General features: G+C 38.5%; 1 protein-coding gene across 2 annotated transcripts in view; it reads right to left on the bottom strand.

Annotated features, from left to right (window-relative positions):
- LOC139463945 (kinesin-like protein KIF28P) overlaps positions 1–10,451 on the bottom strand; it is a 53,355-nt gene extending 42,904 nt beyond the window's left edge. For both annotated transcript variants that reach the window (XM_071245409.1, XM_071245410.1), the window contains exons 1-5: positions 10,253–10,451; positions 9,376–9,508; positions 4,187–4,266; positions 3,631–3,742; positions 2,962–3,073 (exon numbers count right to left, since the gene is read on the bottom strand). In XM_071245409.1, coding sequence (XP_071101510.1) covers positions 2,962–3,073; positions 3,631–3,742; positions 4,187–4,266; positions 9,376–9,508; positions 10,253–10,414 — 599 coding nt within the window. In that variant the 5' untranslated portion in view covers positions 10,415–10,451. The remainder of the gene's footprint in view (positions 1–2,961; positions 3,074–3,630; positions 3,743–4,186; positions 4,267–9,375; positions 9,509–10,252) is intronic.
- Between the last annotated feature and the right edge of the window lie 3,443 nt (positions 10,452–13,894).

Below are 13,894 nucleotides of genomic sequence, written 5' to 3'. Positions count from 1 at the left end.
TTAGGTATGTACATAGACCACCACTGGAAGATCTTCACGTCTGAATTGGTAATGAAACTCATCACCAATCGCGGGAGAACTACATAGATTACACAAACGTTCCACTCTTGGGATATCAGACCAGCGTCCAGTTTCAGTTGGTAAGGTATGGTTTGTGGTTCTAAATTTTAAGACTGGGTGATAAACGTTTTTAGGCAGATAAAGATATTTGTCACAGGTTATATTTTCTTTAAATATTTTATAGTACACACCCTTAAAACTCTCAGTTATGGATCTCTGACAATTCTGCAGGAATGTATAAAGCATCTAGATCTGTTGAGAAACATTTCCTTTGTATATCAAAGACAAAACTGACAAGGTTTGGGCAGAGGTCATTGGCATACAATACTGCAGTTCTTTTTACATGGGAATCTTCCAGCCATGTCTCAAGACATTCCTGTTCAGATTCTTTTATTAATTTCAAATCAACACCACCTGCCACATCTAGTTGTCTTGTATCTATGGCCTTGTATCAGCAGAGTTTTCTCTATCCTATGTAGTGCTGTGAGCATTCATCTAGTGTATGGAGTTAAGCGCATAGCAAATGTACTTTATATTAGTAGTAGTCATATTTTACTCTGTTCCATTTTATGGATAAAATTATTATGAAGTTCTAATATGAAGTTGCATAACTGAATACAAACTTGTACTTTCATAAAACCATACAGATAAATCCTCTTTGTGTGGAAAAGAATAAAAGCTAGATCTGTTAAAAAAACCATGCTTACTCTCCAAGAGTAACAAGGAGTCATGTCTTTCAGAAAAAGTGTTTTCTCTCTTTAATAGTTATGGTATTTTCAATGGTCAGAAAGTATACCTTGCCTTTGGTCAGTTTGTGTGTACAGCTCCAATCATTGACCCTTAAACAGTAAAATTACAAATGAGTGGCTTTATATCACTTCATTGTCTAAGTGGGCAGTGGGGTATGGTGGTTAAAGCATAAATTGGGTTCGATTCCTGACATGGGTACAATGTGTAAAGCCCATTTCTGGTGTCCAACACTGTGATATTGCTGGAATATTGCTAAAGGCGGCATAAGACCATACTCACTCATTCACTCACTCACTCATTGTCAAAAAAACTGTAAGACATCTCTATATCAGAAATTGACATCTATATGTCAGAAATTGACATCCATAAATAGAAAAAGGACACTAGTTATTACTGGTAGCCTGCTTGTATCCACAACTAATAGTGTTACAATGTAATGATACATGTCAGCATCATACCACTTGATTAGCATTACTGTGTATCAGTGGACAAACTGCTCACATGGTTACACTAATACCGGTATTGGTAATTGTCACAATACTTTTGGATTGCCAGGAGTTGAAATAACCCAGAATACACACAGTCATGAAACATATTGCAATTCTAAACACAAAATCAAACCAATTGTTCAGAATTGTATCTTTTATCTTCCTTCTGCCCTGCTTGTTCTATGCATGCCATGATCAAATTCAAGCTACGTAATTCAAAGCATTCGATGCTTATTCTGATAAAACAAAGTCCTGTTTTATAATGTATAGCAACTACAAGGGCGATACATTGGTAACATATCCTTGTGCATGACTAAAGAGACATACCCAGACATACCACAATGTGGGTGTAAATATTTGATGTCACCACACTGCATGTGTATGAGCTTGACAGTGCTTGGTCATTCAGATGGATTCGTGTGACTTGGGTGTGGTGTCTCTTGTGTCTCTTTTTTTGCATGGACTCTTTAAAACATTCATTTCTAATTGCTGGTACTGGTGATGAGATTCATTAATGCAATCACTGGAATGGATGTCAGTGTTTTGTCAGAGTGAGTGAGTGAGTGAGTGAGTGAGTGAGTGATTTAACACAATTTTTACATCTTTGTACTCAATTTGCTTCAAAGGAGCTACATAACATGAAATAAGGTGGGTTACCAAATGTCTATGCCTCTTTGACAGTTTTATCCAATTTCTCTGTGGGTATGTAGGGTGACGCTCTACTTGGCTGGCCTGCAGAGTGACCATCTACTCTTAAGGACATACAGTGTGACTATCTACACTTCAAGACATCCCCTTTGAACATGTAGATTGATCACCTACTCTCATGGTCATGTAGAGTGGCAATTTCCCCTCATGGCATTGTCTGTTGCCTTCCTTGGTACCAACAGGGTCCCAGTGCTATTTCTAACATAGGCAGATCCAGAGGGGGTCCAGGGGGTCCAGCCCACACACATACACACACTTTTAAAACCAAATGTAATATGTTCTAGGCAGCAAAACTTTCTGAGAGTTGATTTTAATATTTTGGACCCCTACCTTTAAAAAAATGCTGGGTCCGCCCATGTCCAAAGTTCTGTTGTTCTTAAGAACTCTGTACATGTACAGTTAAAACTGACTCCTTCCCATTCACACTTTGAAAATGTTGCTCTCCTAGTGACTCATAAAATATAATTCTAGGGAAAACTGTTTATTGACCTCTTCCTCCACGTGAAGCAAGTAAAACCACAGGGGACACACTGACCAGTTTCACACTTAGTGTCACTCTAGATGTTATTGTCAATGAACTTGTCCCTTGTTTGAAATCTGTTTGTGTTCATTTCAACTATAACGTTTGTTTGTTTGTTGTTTAACGCCGCACTCAGCAATATTCCACCTATATGGTGGCAGTCTGAAAATAATCAAATCTGGACCGAACAAACCAGTGATTGACATCAAGAGCATCGACCCATGCGACTGGGATACAATGACATGCATCAACCAAGTCAGCAAACCTGACCATCCCGTTGGTCGCCTCTTACAACAAGCATAGTCGCCTTTTATGGCATACATGGGTTGCTGAAGATATATCCCTGGATCTTCACGGGTGGAACTGTAAAATGCTAGGCCTTTGACATCTTATTTACAAACTGTGAATAAGTTAAGTGAGAGAAGTATCCTCTACCTGCTTGTGGCGTTCATGTTGGTGGCTGCAACAGTCCTGTTGGTCGTACCATCCTCCATCCTCTGTTCGATCTCGGCATAGCTGTTGACTGGCACAACCCTCAGGCCATCAGCTAAGAACAGGAAGCGTACATTGAATCATTTATTAGTCTATCTCTCGGAATATTTTTAAGTCCATTTGCTTTCTGAGACAACTTGTGTCACTATATTTTGGGAAACATGCTATATTTTGATTCTGGTAAAATTACAAACTCACCTTAGAATTGTTTATCTATATAGATATATACATTGTATGTCATCTTGGGTATCTGTCACTCTATTATTCTGGAGCATGGAGAAATACATGCATGTAAATATAAACCATCTGTGTTTGTTGAGAAATGGGGACCCCTTATTTCATGATGCCAATATTCGATAGTTTGGATGGTACTTACTGTACAACTGTAGTATTAGAAGTTTATTCAATTTGAATTTGTACAATTGTTTTAAGAAAAACTTGTTGTCAGAGTTTAACATGAAAACAAACCTCTTAGAATTTATGAAAGAAGGAGATGATATAGATCCACCTGGATCAGAATACTGACACAATAGCCAAGAGACTATGATTAATGCTGATGGTGGACCATGCATGTGAAAACAATCTGGACTTGAAATTCAATACTATACTAACCATAGAACCCGCTCTTGGGATGCTGTCGGACACGCAATCCAGTTTTCTTAGATCTTGAGTCCAGCAAGTCTCGCACTTGCTCGTTGTAGATCTCTAACATGCTGAAGTTCACCTGAAGCAAACCATTAATAGTGAGTGAGTGAGTGAGTATGGTTTTACGCCGCTTTTAGCAATATTCCAGCAATATCACGGCGGGGGACACCAGAAATGGGCTTCACACATTGTACCCATGTCGGGAATCGAACCAGGGTCTTCGGCGTGACGAGCGAACGCTTTAACCACTAGGCTACCTGACTGCCCCAAACCATTAATAAATGATATCATCACTTGAAAGCTACCTGTCAGTGCTAGTACAAGGCCTATGGTTAGGATTCCCATTTCAGCTATATATTCTCAATGTTGTCATCAGATGGTTCATGGCTTGTTGTTTGTGCGATGCAAAATGAATGAAAAATGGTTTTCAGTAAGGCGTGAATCTCTATGTAAATTACATCCATATCTTTGAGTATTTAAATAACTATTTCTGCATTTATACATTTTTCCTGTAATGTCTCACCTCATATTCAGTTTTCTCTCCCGCAGCTTTCTTCTCATCAATACCCTGGAACATCCTCTCACAGAACAGTGGCACCACGCCTGAAGTCAAGAGATGGGTAGTGATCTGTACTACAGCACTGCTGAATCCAGTGTAACAATAGGTGCCACCCTACACTTTGTACTTCAGCACTCAGCAATGCTGAATCCAGTGCAACAATAGGTGCCACCCTACAGCACTTAACACTGCTGAATCCAGTGTAACAATAGGTACCGACCTGCACATTGTACTTCAGCACTCAGCACTGCTGAATCCAGTGTAACAATAGGTGCCACCCTGCATTTTGTACTTCAGCACTCAGCACTGCTGAATCCAGTGTAACAATTGGTACCACCCTACAGCACTTAACACTGCTGAATCCAGTGTAACAATTGGTACCCCCTACACTTTGTACTTCAGCACTCAGCACTGCTGAATCCAGTGTAACAATTGGTACCACCCTACAGCACTTAACACTGCTGAATCCAGTGTAACAATAGGTACCACCATGCACTTTGTACTTCAGCACTCAGCACTGCTGAATCCAGTGTAACAATAGGTACCACCCTGCACTTTGTACTACAGCACTTAACACTGCTGAATCCAGTGTAACAATAGGTACCACCCTGCACTTTGTACTACAGCACTTAACACTGCTGAATCCAGTGTAACAATAGGTACCGCCCTGCACTTTGTACTACAGCACTTAACACTGCTGAATCCAGTGTAACAATAGGTACCGCCCTGCACTTTGTACTTCAGCACTCAGCACTGCTGAATCCAGTGTAAAATAGGTACCACCCTGCACTTTGTACTTCAGCACTCAGCACTGCTGAATCCAGTGTAACAATAGGTACCACCCTACAGCACTTAACACTGCTGAATCCAGTGTAACAATAGGTACCGCCCTGCACTTTGTACTTCAGCACTCAGCACTGCTGAATCCAGTGTAACAATAGGTGCCATCCTACACTTTGTACTTCAGCACTCAGCACTGCTGAATCCAGTGTAACAATTGGTGCCACCCTACACTTTGTACTTCAGCACTCAGCACTGCTGAATCCAGTGTAACAATAGGTGCCGCCCTGCACTTTGTACTTCAGCACTCAGCACTGCTGAATCCAGTGTAACAATAGGTACCGCCCTACACTTTGTACTTCAGCACTCAGCACTGCTGAATCTAGTGTAACAATAGGTACCGCCCTGCACTTTGTAATTCAGCACTCAGCACTGCTGAATCCAGTGTAACAATAGGTACCACCCTACAGCACTTAACACTGCTGAATCCAGTGTAACAATAGGTACCGCCCTGCACATTGTACTTCAGCACTCAGCACTGCTGAATCCAGTGTAACAATAGGTACCACCCTGCACTTTGTACTTCAGCACTCAACACTGCTGAATCCAGTGTAACAATAGGTACCACCCTACACTTTGTTCTTCAGCACTCAGCACTGCTGAATCCAGTGTAACAATAGGTACCACCCTGCACTTTGTACTTCAGCACTCAACACTGCTGAATCCAGTGTAACAATAGGTACCACCCTACACTTTGTACTTCAGCACTCAGCACTGCTGAATCCAGTGTAACAATAGGTACCACCTACACTTTGTACTTCAGCACTCAGCACTGCTGAATCTAGTGTAACAATAGGTACCACCCTACACTTTGTACTTCAGCACTCAACACTGCTGAATCCAGTGTAACAATAGGTACCACCCTACACTTTGTACTTCAGCACTCAGCACTGTTGAATCCAGTGTAACAATAGGTACCACCCTGCACTTTGTACTTCAGCACTCAACACTGCTGAATCCAGTGTAACAATAGGTACCACCCTACACTTTGTACTTCAGCACTCAGCACTGCTGAATCCAGTGTAACAATTGGTGCCACCCTACAGCACTTAACACTGCTGAATCCAGTGTAACAATAGGTACCACCCTACACTTTGTACTTCAGCACTCAGCACTGCTGAATCCAGTGTAACAATAGGTGCCATCCTACACTTTGTACTTCAGCACTCAGCACTGCTGAATCCAGTGCAACAATAGGTACCACCCTACACTTTGTACTTCAGCACTCAGCACTGCTGAATCCAGTGCAACAATAGGTGCCATCCTACACTTTGTACTTCAGCACTCAGCACTGCTGAATCCAGTGTAACAATAGGTACCAACCTACACTTTGTACTTCAGCACTCAGAACTGCTGAATCCAGTGTAACAATAGGTGCAGCCCTGCACTTTGTACTTCAGCACTCAGCACTGCTGAATCCAGTGTAACAATAGGTACCACCCTACACTTTGTACTTCAGCACTCAGCACTGCTGAATCCAGTGTAACAATAGGTACCACCCTACAGCACTTAACACTGCTGAATCCAGTGTAACAATAGGTACCGCCCTGCACTTTGTACTTCAGCACTCAGCACTGCTGAATCCAGTGTAACAATAGGTACCACCTACACTTTGTACTTCAGCACTCAGCACTGCTGAATCCAATGTAACAATAGGTACCACCCTACACTTTGTACTTCAGCACTCAGCACTGCTGAATCCAGTGTAACAATAGGTACCACCCTACAGCACTTAACACTGCTGAATCCAGTGTAACAATAGGTACCGCCCTGCACTTTGTACTTCAGCACTCAGCACTGCTGAATCCAGTGTAACAATAGGTACCACCTACACTTTGTACTTCAGCACTCAGCACTGCTGAATCCAGTGTAACAATAGGTGCCATCCTACACTTTGTACTTCAGCACTCAGCACTGCTGAATCCAGTGTAACAATAGGTGCCATCCTACACTTTGTACTTCAGCACTCAGCACTGCTGAATCCAGTGTAACAATAGGTACCGCCCTACACTTTGTACTTCAGCACTGAGCACTGCTGAATCCAGTGTAACAATAGGTGCCGCCCTGCACTTTGTACTTCAGCACTCAGCACTGCTGAATCCAGTGTAACAATTGGTACCGCCCTGCACTTTGTACTTCAGCACTCAGCACTGCTGAATCCAGTGTAACAATTGGTAACCCCTACACAGTGAACACAAAGCTTCCTGCCTTGATTCATGACCAGCAGGTTCAGGAAGGAATTGATTATTTTCTTGTCTTCGAAATGCACTTGATTCTATGTTTAAGAATAACATCTATGACTGCCTTATGTTTAGTTAGATCAGTTTGTTTCCTCTTTGCAACCCTAAATTTAGCAAAAGTGAAAAAAATAAAATAAGGAAAATTGCTGTGTTTGATTCAAATATGTTTTTCTTTCACATCTGTAAGTTTGTAATTTTACAAAAGTTCAATCTAACAGCAACAAATAGCATTTCTGACTCTTGATTAAGTACATAAATGTTACCCACCAGGAGAAAAGGAACCTTAAGGGTGCTTGAATACAATTGTGCCGTGACGTCTTGACATTTGACGTCAACATTCTTCACTGAAGATCGCCCTGTCTGCAGACTATGCTAAATATCTTATTTTTCCTTTGTTAGTTTGTAATGTAATTCTTCTTTCAATTCATCAGACTTCAGGTCTAAAAAGTGCAATAATTACATAAACAGTTATAAGTTGGAAAATGAGTCCAACAGTTTGATGTATCTCTGTAATAAATATGAATTCAAGCTTGCAAATTGTATTTTTGTGTTCTTCAGATTATGTTGTTTTAAAAATAATGAAGTCAAAATGTGATATTTCCCTTATGGTCCCTTAACTCATTGTGGGTCATTAATATGTTACATCAATGCCAGAGAATTCGATTATCAAATGAAACAGTTTCCATTAGGTATGAAGGTGAGGTGAGGTGAAATTGGGTGTAACTTCGCATCCAAGATTATTGCACTTATATAGCGATGTGCATGTACGTGTGTGTGTGTGTGTGTGTGGCTGCTTGTACTAGTCCCGACTAATGCCGATTTATAGTGCTAGCTCACTGAGATACCACGCCGCAGTTTAACATGAATACCCCACTCAGACACAGTATACTGACTCCGAGCCAACCAATCCTTGTTTTAGCCCCTTAATGCCGAGCGCCAGACAGGGTAACAACAGTTACCACCTTTTTATGTCTTTTGGTATGACACGGCCGGGGATTGAACCCTGGACCTTCCGCTCTCCGGGCGGACGCTCTACCACTGGACCATGGAGGTGGTTGTATTAGGTATGAAAGGCAAAATAGATGTAAAACTTATATGAATGGATCACTGAAAATCTCTGATGACTCCAGGTACAAGTGAAAAGGGTAAGCATCTGTAAACCTAGAGATGATATCGGTTGGGCCTTATATTCATCAAATGACATGTGTTGCACATGCTTGTGTATGTCTGGGTGCTCACCGATAGACTCACCATATTGCAAACATCTGCTATCATCACTACAGTAGAACATGGATATAACAAACTACAAGGGACCGGAGAAATCAGTTTGTTATATACGTTGTTCGTTATATACATTTTCACTCGGAAATGTCCGCCATCTTGGCTAAAACAAAACACAATACACATGCCCTTTTATAAACGTTTCCTCCCGCATCTACCGATGATTCAGTTTAAAAGTACCAAATGATACAACTTCAAAACAGAATAATGCAATGGTCGGAAGAAATTGTATCTGATATTATTATTTTATCAGAATAATATATTCCAATATCACCGAAATTAATGTAAACATTATTGAATGAAATTTGTTTGTTTTACAGAATAGATTAGTCCAATTACATGGACAGGTAAGATTAACATAATGCAAGTTTAACAAGGTTGAATCTTCACCAGTAATTGTGTTGATTCGCCACAATTGTGTTGATTCGCCGTGATTGTCTGATTGATAACAGCCTGAGTGAGATTTCTAATATCGCTATACACATCACTAATTAGTGGTAGATGGGCTTGTCGGTGATCAAATATCAGTTCGCTATATCCGTTAGTTCGGTGAAGAGAGTTTGTAATGTACGTAAACTTTATACGACAATATATAGGAGATAAATCGGGGATTTTTAAGCAGTTTGTTGTATCCGTTTGTTCGCTCTATTTGTGTTTGTTATATCCATGTTCTACTGTATTTGATAGTGATTGATAAAAACATGATTATGATATATATGGACATGTCCAATGGACTTTGCGATTACCAGATATTTCTTATGATCATGAAAAAATTTCGTCAGTTTTATTTACCTTTATTGATGCCATAGCCAACAATGGACCAACTCTTCCCTGAGCCAGTCTGTCCATAGGCAAACAGTGTGGAATTATAACCTTCCCATGCATTCTTCAACACGCCAAGACCCAAGTCCTCAAATACTCGTTTCTGAAAAACAAAGGACAACACAAATGCTGATGTTCTCTTTCAGAATGATTACAGGTACTTCCGCCAAAGTCAATTTGAAATTTTTCATCAATTTTTTGGTAAATGTCTTTTTAACTTTAGTTGAAGAAATGTCTTGAGTGCTATTGAAATCAAATACTCTCCTTGAGCTGTTTGATTTTCCAAAAAGGTACATTTTGAAATCAGAAACACTTCTTATAACTAGCATATGCAAATTCAAAACTTTTCCAAAACATTTTCAAATATATTTTTATTAATTCTTTCAAATGCACCAAATTCACTCAAAATGTATCCATGTATAGCTAAAAATACATAATCCTGCAGCAAGAACTACTTGCCTTTGCTATTTGACTTCCTAAAATTAAACAAATTAATCTCACCAAGATGCATTTTTTCAAAGTGAGAGAGATTTGAGCTTTCCAACAATAACAAACTCCCTATCTCTTATCTGACCAACTGCACATCTAATTAAGGGCCATCAGCAGCTTTCTTCCTGTAATAGGTCTTATATATCTCACCTGCTCAGCAAACTTCCGACATGTCCTATTATTATTAACAAAACCCTGATGCCCTTTCTATCTCGAACACCACAATCTCCATTAACAATAACAGACACTCCCACTCTGCTGGCAAACTGTTTCCTGGTGCCACACCAACATGTCTGTTTGCAAGTGAAGAGATTCTGATATGGCCAGTACATGTAACAAAATATCTCATTTGTCCTACCTGGTCTGCAAACTTCTTGCCATTAGGATGGCTGGGGTCTGCGCCATAATAGCCAGTCGCATCTTCCTTGGAGCCGTCATGTGACCAGTAGCTGTAGTCGAAGTTGAATTTCTTTTCTTCGTTATTGCTGGGATCTGTGATGATTGTTGCCGGGCCATTCATGGCAACAATGCATGTGGCATTGCGCTCACGCTCACGTTTATTGTGAACAGTGTTAAGGAAACCATTTCGAAAATATGTAAGCTGTATGACGGCGGTCTGTAAATAAACGAGTCTGGACCAGACAATCCAGTGATTAATATCATGAGCATTGATCCACGCTACTGGGATCGATGACATGCATCAACCAAGTCAGGGAACCTGACCACCTGATCCCGTTAGTCTCCTTTTACGGCAAACATGGGTTGCTGAGGACCTATTCTACCCTGGAATCTTCATGGGTCTCAAAAATATGTAAAACATGTTGGTCAACTGAGGAATATGTAAAACATGTTGGTCAGTTAAGGAATATGTAAAACATGTTGGTCAACTAAGGAATATGTAAAACATGTTGGTCAACTGAGGAATATGTAAAACATGTTGGTCAGTTAAGGAATATGTAAAACATGTTGGTCAACTAAGGAATATGTAAAACATGTTGGTCAACTGAGGAATATGTTAAACATGTTGGTCAACTAAGGAATATGTAAAACATGTTGGTCAACAGAGGAATATGTAAAACATGTTGGTCAACTGAGGAATATGTTAAACATGTTGGTCAACTAAGGAATATGTAAAACATGTTGGTCAACAGAGGAATATGTAAAACATGTTGGTCAACAGAGGAATATGTTAAACATGTTGGTCAAGTGAGGAATATGTTAAACATGTTGGTCAACTAAGGAATATGTAAAACATGTTGGTCAACTGAGGTTGTTAAAAAAATAACAGCTGATTTCAAACGATATGAATGTGATAAATAAAATACTTTTATAAATAATGATAATGAAATTTATTTTCATTTCAAAGGACCAAGTTAGTTGGAGTGATGGTACTGTAGACTGAGGTTAAGTCTCTGAAAAGATATAATTTTGATAGAAACAAGTACTTTTAGCTGAAAAGTAGCCTCAGTGAAATGCAAGGGCAGATCTAGCATTTGTTAAAAGAAGGGGTCCATTAACAAAATTCTCTCTCAGTAGGTATGTCGGTGGGGGCAGGTGGTGGTGGGATGTTGTTTACAACATACTACATTTTGTTGTTTTTGAACCTATGGGAAATCTAGACTTGCTTCCCGGATTGAAAAATAATATGGTTCAGGGACTTTGAGACAGACTAAGGGTAATGTACCAGCCAGACAATTAACTGTACAGATTACAATACCATGATGGAAGCTATCCTGCTTCAAGGAGATATTTTCACGTACATGTATGAATTAGAAATGAAAGGGAAATGAGAAGGTTAACATGAATATCCATAGCTACATAGTACATACTTCAGCTGTCATGGCTAATACTACTGTCAGTTCAACCTTTACCTTTACAGATGCTGGTGAGACAGGAATCAGACTGTATTTTGTAACTTTGCTTACAGTTCACACTGTTGGTATATTTCACAGAAAAATGGGTAAAATAATATCATTACTTAATTCTTTTGTGACAACTGAGCATTACAAATAATCTTGAAAGTATAACAGTGCTTAAGAATACTAATGTACTTAATTTCATAAAGTTAAATATGTACATGCAAGACATTGTGAATGTTGTGTCTTTATAGAACCTGCTTAAACAGAAAATGATTCCCATAAACCAAAAAAACTGACAGGCAAAAGACATTATACACATTATATACACAGGCTAAAAATTAAATACACTAATGAGTGTGAAGTTTGAATTTTCAAGTGTGAACTTTTTCTGGCCCAGCAGTTTCGTTAGATCTGACAATCAGATCACACTGTGTTCAGGAAATTCAATCCATTTGACTGATAATGCCTCTGAACTATAAAAAATATTTCCACCTCATGAAACTGCTCATGTGGTTTTTACAAAAAGACACTTCATAGCGGACAAGGACAATACAATTTGAAAGTAACACTTAAATAATTCACTTTGATATCCATTTTATTGTCAAGTGCATATTTCACACATTTTGAACAATTTAACATCTGGTCCCATCAAAATAATGGTTATTTTCTCAATCTCATTAAAATCAGATCTAAGTTCTCGCTGCCGCTAAGCTTTATTTAGCAATAGCGAGAACTAAGATCTGATTTTAATGAGATTGGTTATTTTCTCTGATTGCCAAGCCTGCGCTGGATGCTTCATTGAAGGCATATATGTGTGATTAAGTATAATGATAATTCACGATTAGGAACATTGAGAAACCTGTCCAAATTCTGTAAAAACATCAAGTCATTGTTTAAACCTATCAAGTAACACCCCCTCTTTTTGAATTGCACATATATTGCTACCCTAGTGAATCTGTATAAATATGCATGCATGCTCGGCCAAGATGTTTTTGTATTTATTCTATATTTATATGTATATGTATTATGTTGTTGTAATAATTTTGTACCTGTGATGCCGCTGATAGTGGCTGAGTTTAGTTTAGTTCAGTTATTTTCTCTGATTGCCAAGCCCACACTGGATACTTCATTGAAGGCATATATGTGTGATTAAGTATGTAGGTTTGCATGTGTATGTGTGTTTATGTATATGTGTATTTATGTGTTTGTACAAGTGTAATGTGTTCATAATTCATATGTGCATTTTATGTATGTATAGGGTCTTCTTCCAAAACATGTTTAGAAAATATTTATGCTTTTCATGTAAATACATTCGTTTGTTACTTTGTAATGTCATGTATATATATATATATATAAAAAAAAATGTGTGTATATATTAGGGGTGACTATTGGTCTGGAAATCACTATTGCGATAACTATTGATATTGTAAGCAACTATTGCGATACATATTGATAGTTTTCAGTGTATCATTTTAGATGGATTTTAGGGTTGAATTAAACCTTGGAACTGAAGTTTCCTTTGAATGTGATAACCATAACAACAAATAAAAAGTAAAGTTTGAGATATGACTGATTTGTTTTTTCTTAACCTAATGATTTAAGAAATAGAAACTTACACATTACCATGTGTAAATTATTACCACTCATGATAAAAAGAAAAGCAGCATTGCATGTATTTTATTGATATGGTAAATACAATTGAAACTATCGATATTCCTAACTGAAATTGATACTATTGATCGGAAACTGATTTAACAATCGATTTATTGACTTTAAGTGCTTACCAATAGCAATATATCGATATCTCAATTATCGTGACACCCCTAGTATATATGTATTAGAGAGAGGGGCACCTAAGTTGTATAACTTTTGCCCAATCTCACTGACCATTCATGAAAATACATATTTTAAAAACAAAACAAGACATTTAAAACATGCACCAGGGATGATATTTAGAATATATCAGGACTTTATTTACCATATACCCTAACCAGTTTGTGAATTTGGGTGAATTTGACTTATACAATGTCATATATAAGTAAGTGCCATGCATTTATGGTGTTAGTAGGGTAAACTTTACCTGGAAATGTCTTGAAATATGGCTTTACAATAAATATAAATCAAACTTGAAATTACAAGAC

The sequence above is a fragment of the Haliotis cracherodii genome, unplaced genomic scaffold (genome assembly GCF_022045235.1).
Source record: "Haliotis cracherodii isolate W230 unplaced genomic scaffold, xgHalCrac1.p SCAF_16, whole genome shotgun sequence".
In the NCBI taxonomy this organism is placed as follows: domain Eukaryota; kingdom Metazoa; phylum Mollusca; class Gastropoda; order Lepetellida; family Haliotidae; genus Haliotis; species Haliotis cracherodii.
The sequence above is the reverse complement of the archived record's forward strand: the minus strand, read 5'-3'. Positions and strand labels throughout refer to the sequence as shown.